The sequence below is a fragment of the Chionomys nivalis genome, chromosome 1 (assembly GCF_950005125.1).
Source record: "Chionomys nivalis chromosome 1, mChiNiv1.1, whole genome shotgun sequence".
Classification (NCBI taxonomy): Eukaryota; Metazoa; Chordata; class Mammalia; order Rodentia; family Cricetidae; genus Chionomys; species Chionomys nivalis.
The window spans coordinates 85211198-85226043 of NC_080086.1; the positions used below are offsets into that span (position 1 = coordinate 85211198).

Below are 14846 nucleotides of genomic sequence, written 5' to 3' on the forward strand. Positions count from 1 at the left end.
CGTGACTGTCCAGATCAAGAAAATCCACGCATGTGGGAAAATGCAGTCAACATCAAGGGGCCAACATCTATTTCACAGTGCCCCTGGACCTGGTGGTCAAAGTGAGAAGACCTACTCTCCTTTCCAGGCCATGAATCAGACAGCAAGAACGATCACAGAAAAATGGCTCTGTGTGTGCTCATAATGAAAGGATGTGTCGTGTGTGTTCTCGGGGCAGTGTTGTCACAGCGACTTGCTGAATTAAAAGGCAGGGTAACAAGTCAACAGAATCACTTTATGCTGATCTGCTGTATCTACATCATTCCTACAGTCAGGGGTGACTTGGAAAGTCATGTGAGCCTTAATTACCAAAGTGGCATCAACCCCAGGAAAGCCTTCACAGCCAGCTCCAGTACCCTTCCCTAGGGATCTGCCACTGCCTCTGCAGCAAATGAAAGCACCACTGCACTCCATTTTCCCAGTGCAAACAACAAATATTCTGATATTTTCAGAATAGAAGTAATGATTGTTAGGTAACTAATCAATAAATTAGCATAAGTTATCTGTAAATTTATAGGAATAAAGCAATTGTTTTGTAAAAATACATAATGAATATATTTAAGATATTACCAACAGCATGACAGTTCTTAAATTTCTTATTGTATTATTTATTTTTATGTGTATGGGTATTTCACCTGCATGTTTTTCTGGGCAATATAATCGTGTGGTACTCAGGAAAGTCAGAAAAAGGTATTGAATCCCATAGAACTGGAGCTACTGAAGTTAGCCACTCTTTGGGTGCTGCCAATTGACCCTGGTTATTCTGGAAATCAGTGGTCTTTCTTCAGCCCCTTTGTGTTCTGAGACAGGGTCTCATGTATCTCAGGCTAACCTTGAATTCACTATATTGCTGAGAACAACCTTAGACTTCTGGTCCTCTTGCGCTATCCTCTGAGTACTTGGCTTATGGTTGCATATCACTGTATCTGGTTTATATGGTGCTGTAGCTCAAACCCAGAGTCTTATCCATGCTGGGCAAATATTCTACCAACTGAGCTATATCCTCTCATCCAGTTTTTTAAATCATTCCTTTTTGGATAAAAATGTATTCTACATACAAATATACCAAACACTTAAAAAAAAAAAAAGACTGAATTGGTAACAATTAGTTACAATTGTTACAATAAGTGCCCAGTCCTTTCAGTGCACACTGTCCTTTATTGTCAGTTCAGTCCTTCCAAGTGCATGTTTCCCAAGGGTACAGATGAAGAAACGATATTTTAAAAATTTAAATAATTTTCCTCAATGTCAAATACTGCTTTGCCAACTTATATCATTAGCATACGCAAAGCGCATTTCAATTCCACAAGGAATTTTTTTTAAAAAAAATATTGGTCTCTTTTCATGCATATGCTAAAGATATTCATTTATTTACTTGTTCAGACAATGTCTCACCCAATAACTCAGAATGGTCTCAAACTTGCATCAATCTTGCTGCCTCGGTCTCCCAAGTACTTGAATTGAAAACGTGAGCCACCATACCTGGCTTTGAAAGAGATGTGTAGGTGAAAAATACAAATAACCCTTCAATTTATATTTTTTTAATTGTGTGTGGTGATATTTTGTTTGTGATTTAACAAATAAAGCTTGTCTGAAGATCAGAGTGCAGAGCTAGCCACTAGTTAGTTATAGAGGCCAGGCAGTGGTGGCACACACTTTTAATTCCAGCACTCAGAAGGCAGAGGCAGTTGGATCTCTGTGAGTTCACAGCCACCCTGAGCTACAGGAGACTGAATCAATCTAAAGTAGAAATAGAGTCAAGCAGTGGTGGCTCACACTTTTAATCCCAGTACTAGCGAGGTAGAGATGGCAAGTGATATGACAGGGTGGAGAGAGGAATATAAGGCGGGAAGAGACAGGAGCTCAGCAGTCGGTCTGAGGAACTGGAGAGACAGAATACCCCGCTCAGTCTGAGGATTTGGTAGAGGTAAGAACTAGAGGCTGGTTGCTCTGTTTCTCTGATCTTTCATCTTTCACCCCTTAATATCTGACTCCAAGTTTTTATTATTAAGACCAATTAGAGTTGCACTACAATTGTGTGTGTGCGTGTGTGTTTGCACATGTGTGTGTGTGTGCCACATGTGCAAACTGGAGAAGAGGATGTAGCTCAGTTGGTAGAATGTTTGCCCAGCATGGATAAGACTCTCGGCTTGAGGCACAGCACCATATAAACTCAGAGGCCAGAAGAGGATTTTGGATACCCTGAAGCAAGAGTCACAGGTGATTGTGAGCTGCCTGACATGGCTGCTTGGAGCCCAATTCCTGCCCTCTGTAAAAACAAATGGAGCCTAATAACTGAACATCTCTCCAGTTCTAAGATATAACTATTACAGACATGTTAAAAAGAAAGAGGCAAATCCTAAGAACTGGATAGCTATTAATATTTTTTGCTAAAATTCATCTTTGTCGTATAACTCTGCAGTCTCATCTCACACTGCAGGAGGCAGTACCAGGCATATAATAATTATGACTCTCTTCTGCTTTGTCCTCTAATACGGATGATTTAACCCAGACATTTATTGTAGAATCTAGTTGATACGGCAACTGAAAAAAGGGGAAACAGAACTGTCAGCTGAGGCTGTGCGACTCCAGAGTACACATTTGTCTCCTGCACCACACTGCCTTTGTCTCTCTCCCAGGAGAGGCACAGACACACAATCTTTTCAGATCTCCAGTACACAAATGACTTACAGTCTTGGTGATATGAGCAGAAATGTCTTAGAAACTCAGTCACAGGAAGAATGAACAATTCCTGCTTTGATTTTAGTTTTGAGAAATCACATAAATCAGGAAGCTTGTACCTGTGCACTTTAGTGCTAATCATTGGGGCCCGGCAGTCTGTAGATGTGAACAAATGTGAGCACAGCTCCTTCTGCATCTTTCTTGGCCCCATGGGCTGAAAGGGAACTGGCCAGAGAAGATGCCTAACTCCATCCACTGACCTACCATGATGCGTGAGCAGAGTAGGCAGTCAAGAAAACCATCTACCACAGGGGACATAAGCATAAAAGGAGTGTCAGAGAGTGATGTCCATCCCAGGCCAGGAGAGCTTGGCAGGGGTTCATCTTGATCTCAAAAAGCCTACTTTTAGACTTAGGCTATAAAGAAGAACATAACAAAAAAAAATCAAAGACAGGGTAATCACGTTTGAGGAGCTCAGAGCCACAACATTTGAATTCAGCCCCACAACTGCATGTGGCCAATTGTATAAAACACACTAGACTGCTCCACACATCCTCCTCCCCCAGAAAAACTTCTTATCCAGCAGTCAAGCATTTCCCTGCATGTTTGTGGCTAATGGGGTCACACATGACTCCCCTGCAGTTGTTAGCTTGGCTAACGTGATGAACCCACATTCACAAAGCCATATAAATTCACCTAGATTCCCAGCATTTGTTACTTACAGGAAAAGAACAAATAAGATCTAGATGGTATCAGTACTTTGTGTTCCTAGTCCTAGAGAAAGTCAGCAAACCTGAAGGTCAAGGTGACCAGTCACATAGTCAATGATTCACTTTGCTGGAGCCAAGCACTCTGACCCCAGTGTTCCATACCATTGTACAGCCTGTATGGAAGGGAGAAGTTCTTAGACCAACTTAATCAAAAGTAGGGAGATGGCTGGAAACCTTTCCCACAAGAAAGGAATAGAAAACTGTCTTTAGTAGCATTTTACTCTGGGAGGTAGCTCTCAGAATTCTCTGAAGTCAGGTTGGATGGAGAAGCCTGTGTAGTGTGGGTGAATACATGTAAGTCAGCCCAAGCGCCATGGCAAAGATGCCCTGCCTACTCTACCCAGTCTACCCAAGTTATTCAGGGAGGAATGAGCCCAGTCCTCCTGAACACCTCTCCTCCATATCATCACCATCACAGGATACAGGAGTAAACTCTGAAAAGAGGGTTCCAAAGTTTGGGCCACAAGTTAAGAGTACAAGGAAAACTTCCAGGCTTTATCACTGCTATCTGATGGAGGAGGGTTATCTGTCTATGGGTTACTTTCATTGGTTAATAAAGAAACTGCCTTGGCCCTTTGATAGAACAGAAAATTAGGTAGGTGAAGTAGATAGAACAGAATGCTGGGAGAAAGAAGCAGATTCAGGCAGTCGCCATGATTCTCCGTCCCCAGGCGGATGTAGGCTAGAATCCTTCCTGGTAAGCCACCACCTTGTGGTGCTACACAGGTTATTAGAAATGGGTTAATCAAGATGTGAGAATTAGCCAGTAAGAGGCTGAAACTAATGGGCCAGGCAGTGTTTAAAAGAATACAATTTTTGTGTTGTTATTTCGGTTATAAAGCTAGCCGTGCGGGAGCTGGACGGGAATGCAGCCCGCTGCTCCTTCTACAGCTGTCTTTTCCTGTGAAGTAACAATAAATATTATTGACCCAGGTACAGAGGCTCTCCTGAATAAAAACTCGTGGCTGTTTCCACTGCCTTTTCATCTCTTGGGAAAATTTAGTGACTCTCTTGACTGACAGTGTCATTTTCTTTCCAAATGTGTATCAAACTGATGCTAACCAGATGACACAATCCTCCCTTCCTATTCAGAGGAACTTCTGATGTAATTCCTCACTCAGTCTGAAAGCTGGGAGCATGCCAGTTTTACTCTGAACAGGTCCTCTATTCATATATCAACTTCTTCAATGAATTTTGAAGTTCATTGTCATGCATCTTCTATACACCAACCTGATGCAGTCTGCTGTGCAAGAGCTCACTCTTTTCCTCTCCCCTCCCTCCCTTTCAGTGAAGCCCCTGTCTGTAACACGCATAAAGTCACATGTATGACTCTGATTGTTAACAAGAGAGCCAGCTGCTGTTCTGATGAAGCTTCTATGTCATTCACCTACAGCAGTAGCTGTGGCTATGGATAAAAGATTGGAATCCTTTGACATAAGTTATGCTAATTATAATGAAGTTACATTCTATGTGCTTAGAATTCCAATCTGTCTATGTGAACACACTTGCATGTGTGTGTGTGTAGGGTATATATATATATATATATATATATATATATATATAGAGAGAGAGAGAGAGAGAGAGAGAGAGAGATGTGGTATATGCATATGATAGACATGTGGTGTATATGATATGTGTGTGCAAGTGTATATAGGAATATGCTCACCAATATATGTATGTGTAGAGGCCAGAGACTGAGCTGAGCATCCCAAAATCATCTTGAAATACTCTGGAAAGTTTAAGGGCTTCAGTAAGGATATAACAGACTACATGCAATGCAATTGTCATGAATTTTTTGTAGAACTCCTTTTATATACAATTTTCTGAATTTTACAAGCAGTTTTAATTTCTATTTCTTAAATAAATTGAAAACAAAACCTCACTGGTACATGTGGACCAGACTATGCTATCAAAAGATGCTGTATCCACTATTTCTTTATTTTAACTGCACTGGTGCTATCGGTATTTGAAGTGCTTCCACAGTTCTCAACCTCAGCTGTGAATTATAACGCTTCCTGATCTCTAGAACTTTTGAAAACATGGTAACAGTATTCACGATCAAACCAATTAATTCAGTATCTTTAGGGGTGGGGACTAGGTATCTTTACCTTGTAAAACTCAAGGAGTTACATGCGTAGTCAAGATTAAGAACGATTCCCTGTGGGGGAATTCTCAGATCGGCCACAGGGAAGTTTAATTTCCTACCTCTCCTTTCTTTATGAGCATTATTCAAACAGAGACCATCTGTGATGGGCACTCCCTTGAGCTTGTCACCATTATTTAGGATATTTTTGGAATCTCTCCCTCTCTCTTTTTTAATTGCTTTAAATAACTTCTGCAAATGAGGTGCATCACCTAAGGAATGAAATTCAGGCAAATAAACATGTTTATAGATATAATGACTCAGCTGTCAACAGTGGTACCAAGAGACACACAATGTCTTTGCTCTGTGATGTGATAGAAGAGGCAAGCCTAGTGTTTTCATTTCCTTGACTCTTTGCTTTGTGGGCCCAATATGTAGCAGTTGATTTCTATGGTGTCAATACTCCCAATAGAGATAATTTTAGTCCCACAACAAGACATTCTGACACAATCCCTGGGTAGAGCTTTTGGGTACCACATGCGCCAAAGGTCAGAGCAAGCTGCATCTGAATTGAGAGTTACTCTCTGGACTTGATCTGTCAGAGGCAGTTTCTAGGAGCACTTCAGAGACTTTCTATGCAAGCAGGTCTAAGAACAACTGCTGACAGGAGTGCTTACTAACTTCCAAGGTCACGTGCCTTACACGAGGATCTTGGTAGAACACTTAATAATTGCTGCGGTCTCTAGGAACAAAGATGTGCTCCTTAGTTCTCTGTCAGCTTGACATAAGTAAAAGCTATCTGGGAGGAAGAAACCTTGATTAAGGGAATGCTTCCATCAGATTGTCTGCAAGCAAGATGTCTGTGAGGCATCTTCTTTATTAGACTGGTATGAGGGATCACCCATTGGGGCAGTGCCACCCCTGGGAAGAGTTCTTAGGCCTATAAGCAAGTAGAGAGCAAGTCTACTAGTAAATAAACAGTATTCCTCTATGTCTTCTGCTTCATCCAGTTGCTTCCTCCAAACTCTTGCCTTGAGTTCTTATCCTGACTTCACTTAATGGTGGATTGTAAAAGACGGGTAAGATAAATAAACCCTTTCTTTTCCAAGTTGCTTTTGTTTATGCTGTTTTATCCCAGCAATGGACAACAATCTAAGACAGGAGAGAACTAAATGAGGACAGGCAGTCATTCAGAGACTACTGTCCCAAGAGTTTAGAAGAAAGTCTTAGAAAACTCATAACTTAAAGCGTATGGGTTATGTATGACCAACGTTATCCAGGTGCTTTACTTTACAAAAATGCATTTGACTTAAATTTGAGTTAGATGTCAGTATCATGAAAATCTATGTTCATGTTGAGGAAGAGCAGGGAGAGAGAAATGGAAACCGCGATTACACTAGAAAGTGTGATAGCCTGTCTACAGCTCTGGAGGAGGCTATTTTGCCCTTCCAGGAGACAGCCACTCCCCTGCCACTGTCTGTATCACCTTATCCCTAGAGGCATTGAGAATTGTTTATATCCTAGGCTTTTACATAACTCATTTTCCTTCCCAGTTATGGTAGCCTTCTTTTCTTATTTTCTACAGTTCCCCACATATCAGCTGTGTATGCCTGAAGCGCCCTACACAATGTTCTTAAAACATCAGACCTTTCTCTCCCCAAACTGTGGGCTGACCATGTTCCTCCACACAGCCCGTCCTCCTCTGTGGAAAACAATCCAAATCATTCTTCAAGACCTGGCTCAACCAACACAGCCACGGAAAGCTGTCCCATCTCTCCCCTGGTCCAAGTGAAGACTGGATCTTCTTCTGGATGGTAAAGACTGTCTTTGCTCACTTTTGGTATATTCTACTCTCTGAGGCTCCACAATGGTCTAGATAAGCTTTCATATTCTTAAGGAAAAATAGTTTGCCATATAGCAGATTCTCAAGCATTTTATCAAATGAATAAATTAAAACTAAGTTTTAACTCTTACTATATTTAATTGTCTTTTGCTAATATATCAAAGGAATTTTTCAATACTATGCTAACCTATAATATGCAAATTACTTCCTTCCATATCCTTGATCAGTCCCTCTATAGGCCATTTTTTCTGCTCTCTGTTTTGTTTCTGGTCAGTCAATATGAGGAATATTATTTATTCCATAAATCTTGTCCTAGATAAATAAGGGGAGGAACTTCTAATTAAACACTTCTTAATAACTTGTACTTCCATGACATGGCCACTTAATGCTTTTATTTCTGCTTTTTGAGACAGAGTTTCACCATGTCATCAGACTTGCCAGAAACATGAAGTCTTCTGCCTCTGTACCTCCCTCAGTTCTGGGATAAGAGGTGTGTGAAACCATGCCTGGGACAATCATCCTTTCCAAATCACTTTTGCTAACACACTTTATTCTTACACCATCCCTATACAATCTAAGAGCTACAAATGACCTTCGGTTAGTATTTAGAAGCTAAAGTGATATATCCTCCACAGAGTAGGAAGAAACAGAAGCAGAAAACTTAAAAGAACCCTCAGCTATGCCTACCTATGACCTCTTAGGGGAGATCTGTGGCCTTTCTGAGCATCATCTCTCAACAGGACTTGGAGTAAAAGATCTGTCTCATTCTACTTACTAACTTCTCCAAACTTTAGCATATTATTTAAAAGCTGGGACCCAGACCTGCTCAGTTAGCCCCTGTTAGAGGCAAAGTCTGGTCCTTCCATAGTTAGCAAAGATCTGTGCTGCTTGCCTTCACAATGACAATATAACTACCTAGTAGAACAAATATTTTCCTAAATACCTGAATTAGCAGGAACAGTAGTAATATTATAACTTCTCCTCAAAAAGCATATTCTATTTGATAATTTAAATTTCTTCCTTAATTTTATGGAATAAGCTGTAGTGGGTAACTCTAAGATGCCCAAATGCAAAAAGTTTCTAGTCTATAATCAATTTACAAAGATCTATACCCTGGAATACTTTCTTTTTCCAGATCTTTTTTAAAATTGTTTTTATTGAACTGTATATTTTTCTCTGCTCTCCTCCCTTCCTCTCCCCTCCCCTTCTACCCTCTCCCATGGTCCCCATGTTCCCAATTTACTCAAGAGATCTTGTCTTTTTCTACTTCCCATGTAGATTAGGGTCCTCATTGTTTTCTAGATTCTCTGGGATTGTGAATTTTAGACTGGTTTTTCTTTGCTTTTCTAAAAGCTACTTATGATATTTCTCTTTCAGGGTCTGGGTTACCTCACTCAATATGATGTTTTCTAGATCCATCCATTCGCCCACAAATTTCAAGATGGCATTATTTTTCTCTGCTGTGTAGTACTCCATTGTGTAAATGTATCACATTTTCTTTATCCATTCTTCGCTTGAGGGGCATTTAGGTTGTTTCCATACCCTGGAATACTTTCAAGTCAATTCTATGTACTCATTTTTTGATGCTTTTTAGAAAACACTTCTAAGGTGAAATGACAGCCAGCAATTCAGCATTCTTATCACCAACAATAAATGCAACACAAATGAAAAACAGCACTGTTAAAAGTATTTGCTGGTGATCCATCTCCTAGCAGATAAGGTGAGATAAAAACAGCCTCCCTGTGTTTAAAGAAACTAGTCTTGGGGAGGAAATGGCAGAATGAAAAGGCAATGATCCATTTCTCATGCATTTACAACCACTTTCCAAGAATTTTAACGCACCCACAGGATATAGTCGCTTGTGTAAGCAAGCAAGCAAGGTAGAATTAGAACTTCCTGTCTAACATGCCCTGGAAACAGTGGGGAGAAGATTGCTGAAGGTCTTCTGAGGCGCGGAAACCCAGTGTCCTCTTGTCTTTCCATCACACCCATTGCTCCTCTCCCACTGACTCCTGTTTTAGGGGTTTCTGGACCTTTCCTACTTCTTATTCTAATGAAGGGCAAGTTCACCAGTCCTTTAGAAGCTGAGGGAACTTGTTTACTGTTAATTCTCCCTTTATAAGTCCATGAATACAAGCACCAGAAAGAACTAATCCAAGACTTTTCTTTGCAGTGTATAGTTGTTGTGAAAGGTTTTTAAGTCTGTATTAGCAAATACATGCAAGAACCTGTCTGGAAATCACATAAGCAACTGGGAAGGAAGCCTGGAAGTTGGCGGAAAGAGAGGAGGAAAATACTTTGGGATTATTTTATTAGTATTATTATTTGAGAGATTATTCTAAAATTTTAGTGGTTTTTTTTAAACAGTGTGCGTGTGTAAGCTTGTAATTATGGGGAGGAGCTGAAATGAGTGAAGAATCACCTCTGTCCTGGACTGTACTTAAATATCTTTGGGACAACAAGATGCAACAAGCCACAAAGAAAATAAAACAACAACAACAACAACAACAAAAATACCTCCTCAGCAAGTAAACCCTACAGGGAAGTTCCGGGAATTCAGGGATTCTCTTGAGGAAGAAACAAAAGGCCATCAGAAAGGGGGTGGGCAGGGACCTCCTTACCCCCCAGCCAGGTGTCGGAGACGTTCTGGAGCATGGTGACCGGCATGCAGAAGAAAACGATGAGTAGGTCGCTGAGCGCCAGGGAGCAGATGAAGATGTTGGTGACGGTGCGCATGGCCTTGCTGCGGGTCACCACATAGACCACCAGGGCGTTTCCGAAGAGTGCCAGAGCGAAGATGATTAGGCCGGCAAGCAGGAGGGCCAGCCTGACCCGGGCGGGCAGCTGCGGAGTGAGCACCAGTGGCCGTAGCCGATAGCGCGCGATAAACTGCGAGCGCGTCAGGTTGTGCAACCGCAGCAACGCCGAGAGCTGCTCCGCAGTCAGGTTCCACGGCATGATGGGCTCCAAAGCCGGGACGATCGCCCGTGGGCTTGCCCGAGGCCGGGGAGGTGGGAGAGAGGTGGCGCCGCGGTGCGAGCTCCGCGAGAGAAGCTGGTGGTGACCAAGGTAAAGTCAGCGCTGCTGGTCAAACTGTTCGCAGTTCTAAGAAAGTTCCTAGCCAGGCGCTGAGGTTCTCAGAAACCTCACAGAGGCACTTGAGGCTAAGTGCCTCTTTCCCCACCCCACCCCACTCCCCCCAGTTTTCTGGACCCTAGTGGAGTTGAACCCCGCCTCTCCGCATACTCCCCATCTCCTAGTGGGCTGTCTCCTGCACAAAGCATCTAGCATCAAGCATCTTTCCTTGTCAAGAGCCAAATAGCGTCCTACTGTTGAGGTTTTCAAAAGTCTCTTGGTTCTCCTTTTGTGCAATCATGGATGGGACATAACTACCCATAGCAAAACAGGGTTAAGTATTTTCTGCCTTGAAATAATAGTTACAGAAGAGAGGTTGCAGTCATATAAAATGGTTTTATGCATACACTCAGTTTTCTCTGTTGTGTCTCAATTATGTATAATATAGTACAAAGCAAGAAATTTTGCGTTTATGGTAAAAACTCAGAAACATATTGTAAAACAGTTGGGTTGTCTCCAGCATTGGTTTACTGATGAAACCGCTATGAAAAAAAAAAACAAAAACAAAAAAACAACAACAAAAAAAAAAACCTAGTTTTTGTAGGAATCTAGTTTGTTCTTCTATTATGGGAAGCACCAAGAAGTTTGATGGGTCTGTCATGTTGTCCTGAGCTGTTTGTTGTTGTTGCTGTTTTGTTTTGTTTTATCATCTTAACACTAGGTAGCGTTATCAGAGGAGAGGTTGAGAAAATGCTTCTGTCAGGTGGCTATCGGTTAGTCTGAGGAGTATTGTCTTGATTAATAACAGATGTGGGAGGACCCAGCTCTCTGTGGGCAGTGCCACCACAGGCAGATAATTCTGGATGGTAAATGAAAGCAAGCAGAGCAAGCCATGAGAGAGCGAGCCAGTTAGCCATACTTCTCCATGTCTTTGCATCAGTTCCTGCCCTGGGATTCTTGTCCTGGCTTCCCTCAGTGATGGAGGGAGACCTGAGAGATGTAAGCTAAAATAAACCCCTCTTCCCAAGATGCTTCTTGTCATGGTGGTCATATATTTCGAGGTGATTCTGTACCAGTGAAATTGGGGTCACCACTCTGAGTTCTTAGCCTCATGAAAGGAATTTAAGAAGAGTCTCTAAACGAGCCTCAGTTACTCTTGTAGTTTAAAAGAGAAACTTTAATGCTACTGTTACACACACCCCTCAATCTCCCCTAAAATCATTTAAGTCATGACCCAAAGAAGATGAAAACTATTTTGGCCATGAAAACCTAGAGATCTAGTTCTAAAGCTTTTCAGTAGAAAGACTTGGTGTCTGGTCTGGCATTCTAATCCCTACCCTTATACAAAGTCTCCTGACTCGATGCTCATGCTGGGATCTCCCAACGGGCATTGCTAACTAGAAAACCAAGGACATTTCTGACCATGCTACTTGTGGTTCCCTGCACTAACCTGCCTGTCTGGCTCCCATGTTCTATTCTCATCCCTCTCCACTCTGACCTTAACTGCCATCAAAAAAAAATTAAGTGTTGATTTATCTAGCTTTCCAAAGCTGAGTTGGGTAGCTCAGTGTTAAAGCCGAGGTCCACTGCAGTGTGACTATATAGAGGACCCAAAAGCACAACGGTAGTTGTTTCTATTACATTATTTATTCACTACTTACCACAGTATGCTAGTGTCAGTGTACCAGTTTGAGCCAAGCGAAAAAACCTTAGCTTTACTTTCTCCAAATATAACTGTCTGAACTATTTCTTCTACAGCCATTTAGAATGAATGACCTGTTGTAGAAATTGAATCTTCACATGTTAAAAAAAAAAAAAAAAAAGCCGGGCGGTGGTGGCTCATTCCTTTAATCCCAGCACTTGGGGGGCAGAGGCAGGCGGATCTCTGTGAGTTCGAGACCAGCCTGGTCTACAAGAGCTAGTTCCAGGACAGGCTCCAAAAACCACAGAGAAACCCTGTCTAGAAAAACAAAAACAAAAACAAAAACAAAAAACAAGACCTTTAAGAGAAAATGAAAAAAACGTATTGACTTTATCCCCACTCATAATTTCTACTGTTCCTTCTTGTTATGCCAGGATTTCCTTCTGGATATTTCCTTTCCTTTTAAATACACGCGCACGCACACATACACACACACAATGCACACACAATGTACACATGCACAACCTCACATGCAAACATACATCACACACACACATAGACACACACGCACAGACACACTCACAGGAAGGACAACTTTCAAGAGTCAGTTCTCTCCTGTGGGATCAGGCTAGAGATCTGACTCAGGTCACTGGGCCTTTGCTTCTATTGAATGAGCCATGCCCTTGGCCCTGGATAATTAATTTCCTTTCTTATTATTTTGTTTGTCTTTACAAGACAATCTTTTGTGGTCTATTTTAAGAATCCTGGAAGCAAAGTCACTCCATTTCTCTTTACTAAGGAATACCCCAGTTTCCCCTGTTTCTGTAGATATATCTGGATTGGAAGGTTTTTAATTTTTTCTCCCCAGCCTTTGAAAAATTTTCTTACTTCTTTCTGGTCCCTGTGATCTCTAAAGTAAAACCTATTACCACCTGGATTGTTTCTTCCTGCAGGTTTGATATCTCTTACTATTATTTTAAGACTTTACTGCTTTTGATTCTCAGAAGTTTTGCTGGTATTATAAGATTTGGGGTCATAGGCTGTGTTCCATCAAGCCAGGTTCAACCACCCATCCTAAATAAAACAAGTAAGTGAGGCAAATAATAGTGAAAAAAAGAAAAAGGATATTTATTTAATGAAATCCAATTAGAAAGAAGAAAATGAGATCCAAGCCTGTGCCTGAGGTCCTGGCATGGTATTAAAGACATAGTAGTACATACAATAAGTGACCCCCTAGTCCACTCATGATCCTGCCCACCGCTCACCATTTTGTCATCATCCAGTTGTCAATCTCTGGCTAGGCCAGTATTTTGGCATTCCTCGCCCAGCAAGAGGTTTCTGGGAGAATCCTAGTTTCTGGAGTCCCATTGTTTCAGCAGTCTGATAACCAGAGTTAGAGACAAGTATCTCTTCAAAATACCTCCATCCCTGCCATGCCAGTTAGTTACAGGACATGTATCTTCATGCTTGCTTCTTTGGCTTATCTTATTTGGGATTCTCTGAGCCTCTTGAATTTGGAAGGTCCTATATATTGGGAATTTTAGCCTTTATTTCTTTGTATTCTTTAATTTTTTTAATTTCTTGACTTTATTTTAAATGTTTCAATGTTTTGCCTGCATGTTTGTATTTGAGCCATGTGAATGCCTAGTGCCTATGGAGGTGAGAAGGAGTAGGATTCCTTGACATTGGAGTTATAGATGGTTGTGAGCTATCATGTGAATGCTGTCAATCAAACCCTGGTCCTCTGAAAAAGCAATGCGTTTTCTTAATTGTGGACCATCACTCCAGTTCTCTGTATTACTTTTAAAGTTTTGTATATGCTATACATTTTTCCCACTCCCCTTCTCTCCTCCCCTCTCTTTTCCCACCCTTCCCCTTTCCCCCATGTTCCCAATTTACTCAGGAGATTTTGTCTTTTTTCCCCTTCCTAAGGCAGACCCATGTATGTCTCTCTTATGGTGCAGGAGAATTGTCTGTATTCTGTCAATCATGCTTTAAATAAATGCTGATTGGCCAGGCAGGAAGTATAGGTGGGTCAAACAGACAGGAAGTAGAGGCAGGGCGATGAGAACAGGAGAATGCTAGGAAGGTGGAAGCCCATTCCTCCCATTCCTGTCCAGACTTTGAAGAAGCAATATATGATCTGCCCCGCTGTGAAAGGTACCGAGACATGTGGCTAACATAGATAAGAATAATGGGTTAATATAAGCTACCAGAGCTAATAAGTAGCCTGAGCTAATGGGCCAATCAGTTTTATAATTTACAGAGATCTCTGTATGATTTTCTTTGGGGCTTGCCAGCTGTGGGGTATTGGGCAGGACAGAAACCCCAACAAGCAGGCCCTCCATGTTATACTCTTAGGGTTCTCATTATTGTATAGGTTCTCTGGGATTGTGGCTTGTAGGCTGGTTGTCCTTTGCTTTATGTCTAATATCGACTTATGAGTGGGTACATATTATAATTGTATTTCTGAGTTTGGGTTACCTCACTCAAGATGACTTTTTCTAGTTCTGTCCATTTACCTGCAAATTTCAACATGTCTTTGTTTTTTACAGCTAAGTAGTACTCCACTGTGTAAATGTATTATACTATCCTTATCCATTCTTTGACTGAAGGGCATCTAGATTCTTTCCAGGTTCTGGCTATTAACAATAATGCTGCTATGCACATAATTGAGCAAATATCTTTGTTGTATGAGTGTTCATCCTTTGG

The 14846-nt window shown here is 41.4% G+C and overlaps 1 protein-coding gene across 1 annotated transcript in view; it reads right to left on the reverse strand.

Moving 5' to 3' along the window:
- Qrfpr (pyroglutamylated RFamide peptide receptor) overlaps positions 1 to 10375 on the reverse strand; it is a 58639-nt gene extending 48264 nt beyond the window's left edge. Inside the window, exon 1 of the mRNA XM_057788137.1 lies at positions 10039 to 10375. Coding sequence (XP_057644120.1) covers positions 10039 to 10375 — 337 coding nt within the window. The remainder of the gene's footprint in view (positions 1 to 10038) is intronic.
- Positions 10376 to 14846: the final 4471 nt, after the last annotated feature.